The following is a 17,864-nucleotide window of genomic DNA, read 5'->3' as shown; positions in this document are numbered from 1 at the left end:
GACAAGAACCTTTTTAACACCTTAAGTAGCTTGATTTGACTAGAATGCATGAGTATCATGCATGGGTTATCTTATATATATATATATATATATATATATATATAGGGGAAAAAAGTGCCACAGTGTAAAGTTTAAAAAATACAAACAAATATATTGTGAAGCCAGTTGGACTCATACCAAGGTGTAAAGATAATAGGCTTGCAGGATGATGACTGCAGGTAACAGTGTATTCTTGTACAGACCTTCAAAAGTGTAGTCCAAGTGGAACTGCAACCACGTAAACAGTACTGGGAATACAGGAGCACAGCCCGGTTGCGCAGATCTGGTGGGGAGACGTCTCGAGGTACACTCATAGCTGGTTAGCATGGGTAGGTAGCTTAGGTTAGCCCCAATATAGTGTGACGCTCGTGAAAACAGGTGCGTCGGCTTCTCCCTGCATGCGTCTGGTCTCTGGCCCGGTCCCTCTCTCTGCCAGACACAAGCAGATGCACCTGTGTTTACGAGTACTGCTTATGTGGTTGCAGTTCTATTTGGACTACACTTTTGAATGTCTGTTGAAGAATTACATAGTTACTGGGTATTATGGATATTATTTATCATATTGGAGCTGGTATGTTTACTGTATTATTATATGAATGCTTTATTGTAGGGCTCATTTTTCCTTCCCTATGTCCATAACAGCATTAGAACATATTAATTTATGAGTTAACTTAATGTTTATATTAATAAGTCATATATCTCTGGAGTAGGATTCCTATATAGATGTTCCTTGCTGTCAGAGTGGAACATCTTTCGCACGCATCCCGGAGGAGGCAATCAAAAACTTGGCGAGTATGCACTAGGTTTAATAGCATTAGGATTGCCCAAGCTTTTTTTAAATCTATTTTTCACAAATTAATGAGCCCCGATCCGCCTGCTCGGCATAATTTGGGCGCACACAAAGCCTAAATAGGAGAGTCAAATTCTGAGCGCAGGATGCACTCAGAATGCGTGACCTAATGAATCAGGCCCATAAAAAAACACTCCACAGTGTACATATTTAAGCTTAAAACATTATCATCCCACATAAATTAAAAATATATAGATTTCTTCCCACTGGAGACACATAGAAAACACTCCAGTGTTTTCCAAAAACGATAGAGCTGTTTTGCTAGAATAAATCAATGCATGTAAATTTGTAATTATTAATTACATTTTTTTTATCAACAGGAATGTATATTAAAGTGTAATTTACACTTTAATTAAAGTGTAATAGAGTTGCTTTTTCTCTATTGAAAGCATTGGGTGAAAGTAAAAGTTAGTGCCGACTAATGGGAGAAAATGTAACTACAGGCAATCATCCTGATCATTCTTTTCTGTGATCATCCGTTTAATACACCCCCTCCTGTGTAAGCACCTAAAGATAATGCAGATTGACCACTATGAATTACAAAAATAAACTTTAAATCGATATAAATGCGTTCACTGTATAAACTGTCTAGTTCGATTCCTAATTCCACAATTAGCAGCAGAAAATGCAACTTATTTACAAAGAATATGCTATCTCGCACCCCATGAAACTGGTTCGTCTACATGGTAGATTTCCATTCACTAAAACTAAAGAAAATCAAAAGTCTTGGCGCATGTGTGTTGCTATACTTGTATCACATGACCGGTACAGGAATTACTTGTGTTTGCTTCCGCCAGATTCTGACTTGTCTGTGACGTCAGATGCTGACCTTTCGAATCGGTACCTGCTCCCACAGTACGCCAACTAGTGCACACATTTACGTTTCTGGAGGTCCCGGCCGGATCACGACGTTGTGACGTATCCGACGTTCCCCTTGTTCAGTACACGGAACGTAAGTGAACGTGGTGCGGTGAGTTTGGAACAGGCTGCGTCACGGGCCCTACAAGATGGAGACTGCGGAAGAAGGTAACCGACCACTGTTGGCAAATTACAGCAACCTGTCACGTACATTACCCATGTTTTTTGGCTCTCAGTTTTTACTCTAATATTACCGTAGGATGCTATAAGTAAAATACAATAACAGTGATATGTACCCAGAACCAAGCTTTGCCATTAACATTGATGTGTGGGCTCAAAAGCTGAAGTCTAAATCTTTTTGTGGGCGTCATCCAAAACGTTCTATTTTTTTTTTGTGTGCGTTTCCAAACGTCGTTGTTTGGGCACTGACCTGCCAGGTGTTTTACAGTTAACCGTAACAGCATGTGTCATATACTAAAAATGTGCACATTTCATAACCCAAGCATCAAATGCCAAAGTAAAATTTGGTAAATTGTCTTTCTTTTACAAAACAATTTCTACAAAATCCAGTCGTTTATATTTGACACTTAAGGACTTATGGGTCGATTTGTGAAATCAAAATAATGTCTTTTTTTAATGCTTACATTACTCATGGAAATCTGGTCATACAAATGCGAATTACATACCTAATATCTCTTGTCTTAGTTCCACCAATTAAGCCCTTAGACCAGTAGTTATGCAAATCCCCTTTGTATTACCTGATCACAAGGAATTAAACATATTTAACAAATAAAGAACTATCAATAGTGCATAAAAGTCTTTAATATCCATACTTTTTTATACTTATATTATAACAGTTTTGTACACTCACCTGGACATCTGCACCTTGCTGAAAGGTATTCAGAAAGTTGCACCAAGCTATGCCCCAGCACACTTTGTCAATTTGCTGGCTTGGTACTGATAAGTTGGAAGTATAGTCATGCACCCCATCATCTGACCAATCGAGGGAAGGTGGGTGTGTGTATCACGGCTAATTAATGTTTAGGTGCACAAAGTTTCATCAGGTAATGAAAATCAGATACATTTAAATCTAAAATTTCTCTACCATCCATTGGGGGGACACACACAAGGTAAATTGAAGTGTAGTGTAGGGGATCAAGGCATGGATTCAATTTGGTTTAGTGCCTGTCGTGAACATAGAGAGCTTACAGTTAATTATAAAGCTTAACCCATCATGTAATTGTAGGGAATAAGGGATAACTCATAACCGCAGTGTAAAATGAATCCATTGATAAATTGAGCTATTTAAGTGTAAAATGGGAAGACAAAGTCTGATGTATGTTCCAGTGTGAGATGATAGGAGTGTCACCTGTGGCAGCTTCAAAGAGCCCCTCCTGTGAGATATAGCCTGGCCTGGGATGGAGTTGGACACCTGAATAGACTTTTAGGAACTGCTCAGCACGGTGTCTGGATCACAGAGCCCATCTGCTAACTTGGCTATACTTTATGTAGAGAAATAGAATTCAGTTTTAAAATATGCCACTTAAAATCAATAAAAGTAGTGATCAACCAATAGCATGATGCAGGGCATCTCATATCCCAAATTCAGAATTCTGCCCCACAGAGAAGTTAAGGAAATGAGTCTAAGCTCTACGATTACACTGTATCTGGGCGTGTTTGATATCAAAAGATGGACCAGTTCATAGGGGATTTATTAATGATAAAATTGGATCTGTGTGATGCTCCACAAAAAAATTAGGTCACATAGTAGAATTGGTTAGTAAATTAGGCAACATGCAAATGATGATTGGAAAAAGTGTCACAGGCCACAACCCCCTAGGGGTGTAGGAAGAGGTGTGAAAGTGTTTTTTTAAAAAGGCTGAGACCAGGTACAGTAAATTATCAGATTTTGAGAAATCAATTCACATAGATAAGCCTTCCATCTTCCAAGCCTATTTCCCTTTGCCAGAATATACCACTTCAATGTAAGTTATACTCTGAATCTAATCCTTTTTTATTTTAAACTGTTTTGCTTGTGTATGTTATGTCAATCTATTGTTTATTACTTATTTTTTATATCTGAATGCCCTGTAATTTTGTATATTAAATCTATAATTTAATATGTTGCGTCCTTGATACTCAAACGAAACCATTAGTCTGTTAAGAAGAAATAGCTCAACCAAGTTAACCCTTTGAATGTCAGTATGTGATTTGTTGATACATTTGATTAACAAGCTTAGTGTGTGTTTGCATTGACATTTGTGTAACAGTCTAGATGTGTGAAGAGTTAACCCTTTGTTCGCTGGTGTGGGTCTTGCTAGTCTGTGAGCAGCTAGAAGCCTTGTGTGCCAGTGTGGGACAGTATATTTAGGTCCTATTGCCCTTATTCAATAGGTGGTGGCAAACCTGAAGAGTGTGAGGTGTGAGCGCTGTTTGGGGGCTATTCAGTAGGTCTATAACCTGTGTGATAGGTGGAGAGAGACTGCAGGCTGGAATCGTGTATGACCTCATACAGCAAACACCCAAAGTCACAGCTGGGAGCGTGTTCGTGACAGTGCCCCAGCATGGCAAGACATGTTTTTTTTGTTTGGGCTACTGATCAGCTATTACTGATTTTTAGTTATTTTTGTGGCTTTTGACTTGTAAGGAAGCCATCGGGGGTAACTACTGTAAGTTCATTTCAGATCAAATCAACACATGGTTTTAAACTGACCGTTTCAGATTGTAATGAAATTTGGTATAATAAATGCTGCCATGGGTGTCAAGAAAACCCCCAATTTTTGGGTTGATATGTGCACTAGTTTTGAAGTTGTATGCTTTTAAAGCTTTTAAAGCTGGTATAATTTATTTTCTAATATTGTGTTGATTTCATGTGGAATAATCCTGTAGTATAAGCCCCTTCTAGGCACTGGATTGGTGGAGACAGCTCTCCTTGTGCTGCTTCTGTCTTTTACTGTGATTTTCTTCTTTCTGTTTTTATCATGTCAGATGGGGGGAGATTCTTGAGGGTTCGAAGGCTTTGGTGATTTCTATGACAAAGTTTACCTGTGCTGGCTAATTTTCTTTCTGGACAGCCAGACATGGACGCTTTGTGTGCAGCCTGTCAGTCTCTGGATAGGGTGCCTTCTTCTTCTGTGGCCTTTGGTTCTGACATGGAGTGTTCCTGGGCTAGGTACTACTAGCCACCTCTATGCCTGAGATTGCTCAGCTAGTCCGTTCACAATCTGGAGGCAGTCCTTCCCACGTTCCCTCTGGCTCGTCGGGGAGTCTGGCGGATTCCATGCCTGTACCGCTAGGCCAAGGTCCTGCGGATCCTGTGGATGCGGTCTCGGAGGAACTGACTTGGGTCAGCGGTCTATCGACTTTAAAACAGGGCCTAGTTTCAGTTTCCTCCTCTGTAGAGAGGAGTTTGGAATCCACTATGCTATCTTCCTCATGTAAGCACAGGTGGGTGGTGGCACTCCAGCCTGGGAATGAGTCAGATTCTGACTTCTTCCCAAGAGGAGGAGGAGGTGCTTGTTGGGTCAAACGTGGAGGATTCCTTGTTTGGGCAGAATGTCCCCTATGACCGTCAGGAAGTGGAGGAATATATACAAGCTGTGCAATAGGTGGTGGCAGTCCCTGAGTCTGCGGAGCCTTCTCTGTTTAAACGGAGGTCGAATAGCTATTTATTTTCTCTCTTCCTTCTAGTTGGAAGATTTGTTGGCTAAGGCTTGGAGCCCGCTGGATCAGAAGTCCCGTAGGCTGTAGTCCTGTCCTCCTCTTCCCCCTGAGGATATTGCCAAATTGAAGGTGCTTCCCAAGGTAGACACACCTGTTTCACAGTTGTGTAAGACCACTACCATCCCCTTTCCCAATGCATCCAATCTTTAGAATGGTGCTGACCATAAAGTTTAGGGCATTCTTAAGTCCATTTTCGTGGCAGCGGGTGCCACCTTAAGCCCCACCCTGGCATCTGCTCGGGTGACTAAGGCTGTGGAATGCTGGTCCGAGCAGCTTTGAGAGGGTTTGTTAGGTGGCAAGCTGGGATCTGAATTGCTTCCTTTGGTGGAACAACAGATTCGGAGAGCTACATATTTGGGAGGGCAGGGGGCGACCCTAGACAAGTAACTAATTGGTATATCTGCCTCTGTGGTCTTGGCCCTTCGGACTTTCTGGATTAAGTCCTGGGAGGTTTATGTGGAGTCTAAAAAAGACTTTTGAGTCACTTCCTTTATATGGGGGTGTCCTGTTTTGGTTGGAGCTTGATAACATTATTAATCAGGCAATAGGAGGTATAAGTACTTTGCTTCCTGTTAATGCTCCAAAGCCTAAGGTGTCCATGAGACAGGATGGACCCCATATCCCACCCTGTCTGTTGTTGCTGGGAACAGGCTGGGCTTACTTTGCCACCGTTCCCTTTCGTTATCCCAAATGCGCCCTCTTGCTGCAGTAGGAGGGGCTTACAAATGCTGCCACCACTGGACTCCTTACCGGCATCCAGTAGCAGGTTTCTTCTGGGTAACTGATGCTGCGAGTTTACCCCCGTTATTGGTGTACCTGGGCTGGTACTCCTGACCTCTTACTATGGATCAGGGTTGCTGTGGATGAATTCCCCCTGGCCTATCACACTGGGGCTGCAGGGTAGCAGGCTGAGCAGTGGTACCGTAAAAGCTGGGTCCAAGCCTCAGAAACAGCCTGGAACAGATGAGATTTTCGGTCTAATCTGTAGCTCACAGGATTTTCAGCATGGAAGATATTTTCAAGCAGGTCTTAGAAGCAAGTAATGTTTATTTGCTCTTACACTGGTTAAAGGTACCAGTGATCAGGTCAGATGAAATCAGAACAATTTTTCAATACAAGCCAGTGCTTTTTATATAGTTTGGACACAGCCTCAAAGGGTAAGCCAGCCTCCTTAAAGTCTGAGCTATTTTTAGAATCAGGATGTCGTGTTTACACAAACACGGATTTACATGCATTGCAAAGCTAACAATATTTACGCTTATCTGTGATATCTTAAAAACTTGGACTTGTGGACTTGAAGTTCCCTACATGGAAGACTGCTAAACTTTTGTACATTTCTACAGCGAGGAGAATTTCAAGGCTAGCAGTTTTGCCCTGCATTGCTCACTTTTAGTTTTACATGTGGATAGAGCGTTTCTTCAGTGCAAACCTTTCTTCCTAAGGTGGTATCCACATTCCACATAAATCAAGATCTTATCTTCCTGACTCTTACCAGATGTAGGTCTTCAGAGGATGTGGCTTCTCTTCATCTCAGGGTCTGTTCAGAGTTCTGCGAACTTGTGTGCATCAGACTCAAGACGTGAGCAGGATTGACAATCTTTTGTTCGTCTATGATGCGCACAAGAGGAGCTAGTCAGCCTCTAAGGTTACTGTTGCTTGATGGATTACTATTGTGATCGGTCAGGCTTATTGCAGAGCAGGGCATTTGTGTCCGGAGAATCTTTGGGCACACTCCAGTGTCCATGAGTGCATCTTAGGCAGCATGGCACCTCCAATGAGCAGCTTTGTCGGCTACTTCATCCTCTGTTCACACTTGCCTGATTCTACAAGTTTAATGTGTTTGCTTCCAGGAATGCCCGTTTTGGGAGAAAGATGCTTTGCTCTGTTTCTTCTGTTCCTCCTTTCTGTTCATTTTTCTTTGTCTTCTTTTCTGTGGGGCTTGGTAAAACAACCTGAATGTCTAACTGAAGAAGGATATAGAGAGGGAGGAGCTTTGGGCAGCTATTAAGATTCTTAAAGTGCCTGGATCCCCCTACACCAGTGGTTCCCAAACTTTTGCAGTTCGCGGCACCCTTAGAGTAGAGACTCTAATTTTTTCAAGGCACCCCTCCAAAATAATTACCCAGCAGTCCCGTTTTATAAGTAGCTGGGTCAAAAAAACATAAACAGTATTTAGGTCTGGACAGAAATACTTAGTTGTATCCAAAAATAATACACGTAAATCCAAGGGAAAATAATATTTTTAAATATTTTTTTCAATTATATTTCAGTCAAAGAATAATTTACAGCTAACTCACTCTGTGCCTTCCTTCCACACACTGCAGTGTCGGTCATGGACAGCTTCCCTATCAAAGTATTATTCAAAACAGAAAATTGCATTGTTTTTGAATAAATATCAACCTTTAATTCTTTTAAATTTTACATCGGATGAAAATATCTATATCCTTCTAGAACGAAAATAATGTATATTTAATTAGTGCAGCCCTGACGGTACCAGATAATACAATCTATAAATCCAAATAATTGCACTGTTTTGTTCATTCAGACAAAGTTACACTACTAAAATACACACACACACACACACACACACACACACACACATACACACAATACACACAGCTCTTGACACTTCCTGAATACTTTTTGGATGTAATAATTGTGCTACCATTAAAACAAGATACAAAAACAGAATTTTGACACACTGAATTAGATCATGTATACAATATTATCTATGATGTATGATAACTGTACTGCAAATTATACTTATAGTATTCTGTGGTCTTGACTTCAGCTTTTAAATGTAGAATGCAAATTGAAAATTATTTTAAAAACTCCACCATTCCCATCATTTTAAGCAATCTAACAGTAACATGTTGGCCACATCCCACTTACTTTAGAGAAGAACAGCCCTGAACTTGTAGATGATTTACCGATATCCTTAAGCCGAGAATGTATTCATATATAGGCGATACCTGTCCCTTTCCTCTGCTATCTATGATCAGGCTACTTTGGAGGTACTTTGTAGCACTGCAGCCCTTGCTAAGAGGACTTCAGTGGGAAAAAAGGAGGAGGAGGGGGTGTCTGTTACAGGTTTTGGACGCAAGTTACGGGAGGATGCATATTCACAAAATGTATCCCGCTTGGGGTGAGATGGGATCGTCCGCGTTTGCTACACAGAACAGCAATTTCTCTCTCCCGCCCGCACATGAACCGTGCCTTTTTGATTCTTTACTTTAAATTCCTAACAAAAGTGACACAGAACGGACCGTGAACCGGAAATGAGATCAAACCGGAAGTGACATATAACTGAAACCCTTTTATACAACGAATAGTGGTCAGTTAAAAGTTCGAGGTGTTGGTTTCTAGATTGGCAAGTTTTTTTCTTGTTTGTTTTTTCACTTGTTGGCCGCGGCACCCCTGTGACAGCGTCACGGCGCCACTGGGAGCCGCGGCGCACAGTTTGGGAACCGCTGCCCTACTCTATATCCCAATGTGTTTGGTGTTCTCCAATTTTCTAAGAGAAATGGATTCACTGTATAAAAATCCTATTCTAATGAATGACATAATTAGCCAAGTTAACTTAGATTATTTAAGGAATATGTGATTCACAATTTGTCAGCTTTATACAACAAGCTGAATGCTAAATCACAAATGTAGCAGGTAATAATCCAGTGGTTCCCAATTTTTTCAATTCGTGGCTCCCTTAGGGTCTCCATAATTACCAAACAGTCCCGTTTTATAAGTAGTTGGCTCAAAATAACGTAATAAGTATTTAGGTCAAGACAGAAATACTTAAGTTGTTTGCAAAAATAATACATAAATCCAAAGAATATTTTTTTTTTTTTCCAGTTATATTTCTGCCAAAGAACAATTTACAGCTATGATTACGAGGAAAAAGATCAAACAAAATAAAACAATATGTAAAAAAATCACACTGCCCCTTCAAGCTCACACTGTGCCCTCCTTCTTTCTTTTGCCCCTCCATCGCTGTTTCCTATCATTATTTCCGCCTCTGTTCCTTTACTTACCTTGCTTGGCCTTCTGTCTTCTTTCTTCCAGCTCCTCTCTGTGCGGCACCTCACTAAATATGTCGGACGTGATGACGTCACACCCGACATTCAGTGAGCAGGTAAAAAGGAGGAAAATGCGTCCCGTCCCAGATTGGCAAGTATTTTTTTATTTTTGCCCTGGCCGCTGTACCCCTGTGACTGTGCCGCAGCACCCCAGGGAGCCATGGTGCACACTCTGGGAACTGCTGTAATAATCAAAGAAAAGAAAGCTTTGAATATACTAAAATACAGACACAAATTTGTGTGTATGTATGCATGTGTGTGTGTGTATATATATATATATATATATATATATATATATATATATATATATATATATATATATATATATCTATCACAGCCTTCCTTTATGCTTGTGCATTCACCTCGGTGCACAATTCAGTTCATTTGAGGGCTCTCAACCATGGGGGTCCTTAGGTCTTTTGGCTAGGCCACCTGATCAGACCCAAAGCCTAGCGAGGTCACTCCAGAACCTATTTCCTCCTCTATATAGGGGATATTATACTTTCTGCCATAGTGATTGTACGAGGCCACTATATTTCATATTCTAAATTCTGCAGCTTTTCTCTGTTATGGGATGGCATTCTAAACTTCTCTATAATTCGATATGTTGTGGGTGGAATCTCTCTGAGCCATTTAGCCTTTGAATGAGTTAAGGTGGTGGTAAAAGGCACGGAGCAGCAGTCTGGTACATCCAGGTCTGATTTATTAACCTTAGATGAACACATTCAGGAGGCATTCAACTTGAGGGGTTCTACACACCATACCCTATGGCTTAAGGCATGGGCGGCGGATACGGAGTCTAAGACTCTTCAGTCGCTGCCCTTTTCAGGAAATGTCTTATTCAGTTCCAGATCAAATAAGAGCATTAGCCAGACTGGGAGTAGAAAAGGTTCTTTTCTGCCAGTCAATATAGCGATGTGAGTGTTTCTGTCTCTTCTCACTGCAGGTAAAGCAGGAGGACAACTGATGGGAAACCAGGCTTGGGCAGTCAGATGGAGACCTAGCAAGACACAAAGGTCTACAGGAAGCTATCCAGACATTAATTTTGATCTGGAATGATGATCTTGGTGTTGGCAGTTCAAAAAGACTTCTTAGTCCAGAGGCCAGATGGATTCTTTCAGCCTACTTTGCTCCTCTTGACTGAACACCCATATTCCAGTGGACAGAGGTTCAAGGTGACATCCATTGACATCCAGGATGCTTATTTAAATGTTCTGGTCGGGAAAGGCCATCAATGTCTTCTCAGATTCAGAGTTCCATCTCTCGTTTGCCAGGCTCTGCTGGTGTTAACAAAGATCATGGTGGTCATGGCTGCCCTTCTGGGATCCACAGTGGTGACTGTCCATATAAGGAATGATGATTTCTTGGTCAAGGTGGGGTCCCAGGCTTTCAGTGTCATTTGCCAGACACTTACCAGAGATTTACATTCTGGGTCAGCTATTTGATGCCGGATAGTAGATAGTGTTCTTGCCTCAAGGCAAAAATCCTGTGAAAGATGGTTTTGATCTCCAAGGCTGTGTAACTTGTGCAGTCTCATAGAAGAGCGTTCCAGATCAAGCTTCTATCGAAATGGATCCTGTTTCACACTCCATTGACCATCCAGTTAATCAGACTAGGTCCAAAAACATGCCACTCCGAGGAGACAGTCATTTGGTAAAGGGGAATTATGGCCATGGGTGCTAGCCTTTGGGGCTGGTTACCTTCACTTTGATTTTGGTTTTAGGGTCTTTGGTCTCTAGCAGAAGCCAGGCTTCCAATTAAATGTACTACAACGAAGATCTGAGCTAAATGCTCTACTCGGTGGACATTTTCTGTTGCAGGAAAAGCCTATAAAGCCAATATCACAATGGGGGTGTGCATCAGCTATCAGGGAAGATCAAAAAGCTCCCTTGCGATGGCAGAAACCAATGCAATCATGCATTTGGCGGAACAAAATGTACCAGCATTATCAGCGGTCTTCATTTCACGGGTGGAGTAATGGGAGACCAATTTCGCTGACGAGTTGCGTAGTGGGTTGAGATTCCATTTTTCTAAAATTCTGAGCTCCTCTCTGTCCTCTTTCAGAAGAGGATGACACTGTTTTGCAGGGGGTTATTCATGTACAAATTCTATACGTCCCTTGTGGTCTGGTCCTGACTACCGACCGCCGCACGAGCTCGGCAGCAATCTTAAAATGCACTCCGGCGCTGGGAGGGTTAATACCCGGCGCCGAAGGGGTTAAATCACCGTTGCTAGGCACGACGTGAAAAGTGTTTTAATGTTTTAAAAATAAATAAAAAATGTATTTTAAATGTGCACTGCAGCGCTAGGTGGGTAGCACCCAATGCTGCAGCAGGGAAGGGGTTAAACCCCAGCGCGAGTGTAAAAATGTATTTTGTGTAGAAGTATGTGTCGGCGCTGCAGCGCCGATAAGGAACCGGCGCTCAGCGCTGAGTGTGTTACGCCGGGAGCATAACTATATGTATTAAATGTAGATATATGTATTGTAAATGTAATAAATTGCAATGTATATATGTAAAATAAAAAGTGCTTACCCTGTGCTGGTGGCTGCAGAGGCAGCCCTGAAACCCATTCACCCTCTGGCAGCCAGCTTCAGTGGCTGCTGGAGGGATTTAACAACCAGCCTCCTGGAAGCAAATAGGTCCAGGAGGTGCAGCGCCTCCTGGGGTTCCCAGGAAGCCAAGTCCTAAGTTGGAGCTCACATAGCTTCAACTAGTGACAGGACAGGGACTGCTGCCCTGGGATCTGGCTGCTCTCCCCTGGTACTATTTTCGGCCAGAGAGCCAGACTCTGGTGCCCAGTCCCTGGAAGTCAGGAAGGAAACTTAGCTTTTAAATCAGACAGAGAGGCACCAGGGGAGGAGAGTGTGTGCTGAGCCCCCCCTCTCCCTGGCAAATTGTGGACAGAGGGGGTATACTCCCCCTGCCACTAGCAGCAATGGTAAAGGTGTTAAACCTCTCTGGCTAGATTCACGTGCAGGCTGCATGAATCAACCCAGATTGGTTAGAGGTACAGGAGGACGGATTACCTCCTGCTAAGACAAGTCTCAAAATGTGTCTAAAAACAGCACTGTTCTGTATTAAAAGTTGTTCTTCAAATGAATGAGTCGCACATTGGAGAAAACATGCATGAAATTGAATGTCAGAAGAATCTTACAGCCTCTTTACTTAAAACCCAAAAACAAATGCTAAACAAGAAAGATGACTTGGATAATAGATCCAGGAGAAATAATCTACGTCTTGTAGGTCTGCCTGAAACAGTTAAAGGCTTAACTCTTCTATCATTCATCTGTAAAGAGTTACCCCAGGTTCTGGGAATAAATAAAGAATTTCCTAATGTTAAAATTGAGCGTGCGCCTAGACTGGGACAGCCAAGAGAAAATATGAAAGAGCGCCCCCGCACAGTCATTTTTAAATGCCTCAACTGTACACACAAGAATGCTCTATGGTTGGCCTCAGTCACTAGGCCCGATAAACTGGGAAGGTAATCGCCTACTGCTTTTCCAAGATTATTTGACAGAAGTTACTAGAGCGCGGAAAGAGTTCTCCGCAACTTGTGCTGCATTAATAAAGAAAGGGAATTTTTTTTTATCCTGTACGCCTGAGGATCTTTGATGGCCGAGATTATCAAGACTTTATGACTGCGGATGATGCACAAGCCTTCTTATTGGAAATGGGGGTTGAAGCTGAGACAACAGGTCAAAGAGACGGTTATGCTCTGGACTTACCATTGCTGCATATTGGCTTGTCACTATTCTGAGAAAATGTGATAGTTGGTCTCCTTTCCACGTAAATGTCTTTCTGACCTCGTTTTTGTTTGATCATATAATTGTTCATCTAACGTCAGTTAATTGTACAATACAGGATAGTATGTTGTGCAGGTATAGTTTGACTACACATGTATGACACTAGAGATTTTCAGGGTCACTGAGTTACTAGTGGCTAAAACCCTGCTAGTGTTAGGAACTCCTCCAGCCAGCACAACACAACCCGGGGTCTACTATGCCAGTCAGGTGATCACTGGAGCCCCTGATGGTGGGGACAGGCTGGGCTGCAGACTGACAGAGGGTCGTGAAGTGTGTACCGGCTGGGGAGAACCCAGGCAAGCGGAGTAGAGTCCAAGCAAAGGTCAAGGGCCGGCAGCAGATAGCAGATCCGATAAACAAGCCGAGGTCAGGGGTCACAAGCAGACAGGAAGGTCGGTATACAAGCCAGATGTCAAGGTCACGAGAAGCACAGGCAGAGTCCAAATCCAGGCAAGGGGTCATACACAGGTAATCAGTAGAATTTCCAACAGACAGGAACAAGGCACAGAGCAGGTCAGCAGACTGGCAAACGGAAGCTATAATTGGCAGTGAGGCTGCAGACCTCACTGCTTTAAATACCAGTGGCCACCAATCAGAGCCTAGCTCTGAATCAGACACAGCCCCCTGCATAATTAATGTACCCAAGCATTAATCAGCCCACAGGCTAGAGCAAGGCTTGTTTAATCAAGCTGCAGGTTAATTAACTGCTGCGCATGAGCGCCCGGCTTCCTCCGTTGCCGGGACGCATCGCAGAACACCAAGCTTCCGACCGTTGGCAACGGTCGGCCAGGATCCGGAAGTGATGTCCCGGTCGTCAAGGTGACGGCCGGGACGCCAGTGGACACAGAAAGCGAGCCGCGGCGGCTGTGAGTACCGCAGCGGCTCGTGACGGCTAGAGGATATATTGATCAAAAAGGCCGGGGCATTGATATTTTGATTGTGATGTTTATCTGGAATTTGATTTGTTGATATTGATATTTCCATATCCTCTTTATTGTCTCATTATAATTTGCTTATACTCCTTTTTATAAAATTAGACCCATTATAATATATTGGTTGTATGCTTAGTTAAGGGTTGCTCATTATGGACCCTGTTTTGAAACTTGGTCCTCCTTTTTTTTTAACATTTTAAACAGGAGCAATACCTTTTCTCCTGCACATAGTCCTCACGAAAAGAGTGGGCCCCGCACATAGTCCTCACGAAAAGAGTGGGCCCCTCCCTCCCTCACTAATTCTACTCTTTCTCGCAGTTTTTTTTTACTGATATTGCATGTTTAATTCTTTATACCTGAATATGTACGGGTATGATAGTGGTTATGTTGAATCATACCTGTTTTATTTATATTTTGTGTTTTTGTCCCTATTCTTACCTTTTCTTAATGGTAGTTGTCTTTCCTCGCAGTTCAAAAATGTAGACCAAACATCAAATGGCAGTCTGGGGGGGTTTACATATGAGATATTATGTAACATGGGTTATTGCTGTTTTGAGGTCGCTTTTCACTAATAGTTACTATTTAGAATGTTATTCACGGGTATAATACAAAAACATGAAGGATAAATGGCTGCGTTAAAGTTTTACTCATGGAACTTTGGAGGCATTAACTCGCCTATTAAACATAAAAAAATTGTTAACATCTAATATATAAATGCTTAGTGGCGCCTGTCTGTGTGTGAAAAAAAAAAAGTTGCAGCGCCACCTGCTGGGCAGAGTTATACACTGACCTACTAAATTCTTAGTGTGTGTGGGAAATTTTTTTCAAAAAGGGCTGAAATTTGGTAGGGCTCAAACTCATTTTCGTGAGGTAATTTTACCTCATGAACACACATGTGTAGAGGGGTGTGTGTGTGTGTGTGTGTGTGGAAAAAACTATTTTCTCAGAAAGGGCTCATCCAATTGACCTGAAATTTGGTATACTGACATAATTTGACAAAAAAATTAGAATAGTGAAGGCAGTTAACTTCCATCATCCCCCCTTCCCCCCCGTGGGAGGGGTAGTAAAGGCTAAATTTACGAGTTGAGGGCTCAAACTCATTTTCGTGAGGTAATTTTACATCATGGACACACATTAAAAAGGGCGCTTGCGTCGGGAAGTAACGCTATTCCCCTGTGGAGGCCTGGGCTAGGCCCAAATGCATGACAAGAACCTTTTTAGGACCTTAAGTATCTTGATTTGACTAGAATGCATGAGTATCATGCACGGGTTAACTTGTATCTATATAAGTCTAAAGCAGATATAACTTTGCTTCAGGAGACGCATTTGACTGATGCAGAACATGACAAACTGTCCATATTAGGGCAAATTTTTTTTGGCATATGCTTCGTAGAATAGGAAGTCAAGAGGGGTAGCGATTCTAGTAAGGAAAATACTCCAAGTAGATATTCATCGTAACATAACTGACAAAGAGGGGAGATTTGTTGTGTTGGTTGTAACTATCGAAGGTACTAAGTATGTAATGTTTATGCCCTAAATACACAGACTAAGATATTTTTCTTACAATTGATTAACAAGCTTTATACATATTCAGACTCACTCCTTATAGTCGGTTGGAGATTTTAACATGGTGTGCAGGCCCATCAGCACAAAAGACATTCGGTAACCAAGTTGGTATAAAGTACATATCGTAACAACTAGGTTTGCTGGATGTATGGAGAGCTAGACACCCAACTGATCTAGAATACACCTGTTTATCGGCAGGTCATAATACCTTTTCTCGAATATATTATTTCTTGTTCTCCCATTCTTTAGCCAATAAAACCTTATCGTCTGGCATCGAACCAATAGGCCTCTCTGACCATGCCATTATTTGGATTAAAATAGAAAGATAGGCCCCATTAGGAAAACATAAGCAATGGAGATTTCCTGCTAATCTTTCCAATTCAAAAAAGTTTCAAGATATGGTAAAATTAGCATGGGATAACTATGTACATAATAACAATACGCTGATGCCCCCATGTTATTTTGGCAGACGGCCAAAACAGTTTTGATGGGATAGATTATTTCTTATATGATAAAATACAATAAAGATCAACAGAAGACATATTTGGAGGCTCAACGCGAACTGACAGAATGTCACAAATCGGGATCTTAGCCGCACTTACCTCATCCGCCGCTGTCATATCACGGCTACCTGGGTCCCTTCTGGTCATCTGCAGCATTCCCGTTCTCCACACCTTCGTTTGTAAACAAACACATACGGTTTGTTCTGCTGTATGGGCGCGGCCATCTTGGATGCAGTCAGGTGATCATTCCAAACCAACCAGATTCAGAAGCTGTGATCACGTGAACTGATCAGCCAATAGTTGTTTGGGACATCCTATTTAAACCTGCTGCTGTGATCTGTTCATTGCCAGAACAACACACTTCTCTCCAGAGGATAGTTCTTGGCTTCAGTGTTCCTGACTGCATTACAAGTGCAGTGTTCCTGACTGCAATACAAGTGCAGTGTTCCTGACTGCAATACAAGTGCAGTGTTCCTGACTGCAATACAAGTGCAGTGTTCCTGACTGCATTACAAGTGCAGTGTTCCTGACTGCATTACAAGTGCAGTGTTCCTGACTGCATTACAAGTGCAGTGTTCCTGTCAACATTTTTAGACTGCTCATTCCCCTGCTATATTCTACAATGAGCAAGAAGATCATCCAGGCTGCTAAGTTCTGTTTCACTCCTGCTCCAGCTAGTCCCAAGGGTCCTGAATCGGATCAAGAAATTCAGACGAACGTGACAGTTTGTTCTGGCGAAATAGATCCGCTAGGGCAGGGGTAGGCAACCTGCGGCTCGCCAGGTGTTGTGAAACTACAAGCCCCAGCATGCTTTGCCAGTAGATAACCAGCAGATAGGTGACAAGGCATTCTGGGATTTGTAGTTTCACAACACCTGGAGAGCCACAGGTTGCCTACCCCTGCGCTAGGGGAACATACCCCGAGGGAGGACTCTGTCCAAATATTAGCTGAACGCATTGAGAGACAAGAAACTAACCAGGGGCAAATTTTGAGATTGCTGCCGGATGTTTCTACACGTATGGATACCTTGCAGTTATTCCGCAGTCAACCATCCCATACTCCGCCTGAGCCAGTAATACCTGCTTCACTACCTACTTCATCCGGACTCCATCTTCCCACGCCAGCTAAATACAATGGCGATCCGAAGAATTGCCGCGGGTTTCTCAACCAGTGTAGTATACACTTTGAATTACAACCCGGGAATTTCCCCACTGCACGTACCAAAACTGCTTATATTGTTTCGCTACTATCAGGGCAAGCTCTGGCATGGGCATCACCGCTCTGGGAAAAATCTGACCCAATTTATTTGATATTGATAGCTTCCTGTCTACCTTCCGCAGAATATTCGACGAGCCTGGAAGAACAACGTCAGACGCTTTAGATATTCTGTGCCTTCGGCAAGGGCAGCAGTCTGTGAGCCAATATGCCGTTCAATTTCAAACACTTTCCTCTGAACTATCTTGGAATAACGATGCTCTTGTTGCGGTCTTCTGGCAGGGCCTGTCTGACCACATT

The 17,864-nt window shown here is 42.4% G+C and overlaps 1 protein-coding gene across 1 annotated transcript in view; it reads left to right on the top strand.

The window, feature by feature from the left end:
• Positions 1 to 1,679: 1,679 nt before the first annotated feature.
• Positions 1,680 to 17,864, top strand: part of MARCHF6 (membrane associated ring-CH-type finger 6) — a 211,393-nt gene continuing 195,208 nt past the window's right edge. The window contains exon 1 of the mRNA XM_075214373.1: positions 1,680 to 1,915. Within this exon, the coding sequence (XP_075070474.1) occupies positions 1,897 to 1,915 (19 nt within the window). The 5' untranslated portion in view covers positions 1,680 to 1,896. The remainder of the gene's footprint in view (positions 1,916 to 17,864) is intronic.

The sequence above is a fragment of the Mixophyes fleayi genome, chromosome 5 (genome assembly GCF_038048845.1).
Source record: "Mixophyes fleayi isolate aMixFle1 chromosome 5, aMixFle1.hap1, whole genome shotgun sequence".
Classification (NCBI taxonomy): domain Eukaryota; kingdom Metazoa; phylum Chordata; class Amphibia; order Anura; family Limnodynastidae; genus Mixophyes; species Mixophyes fleayi.
This window is presented reverse-complemented; position numbering and strand designations above follow the sequence as displayed.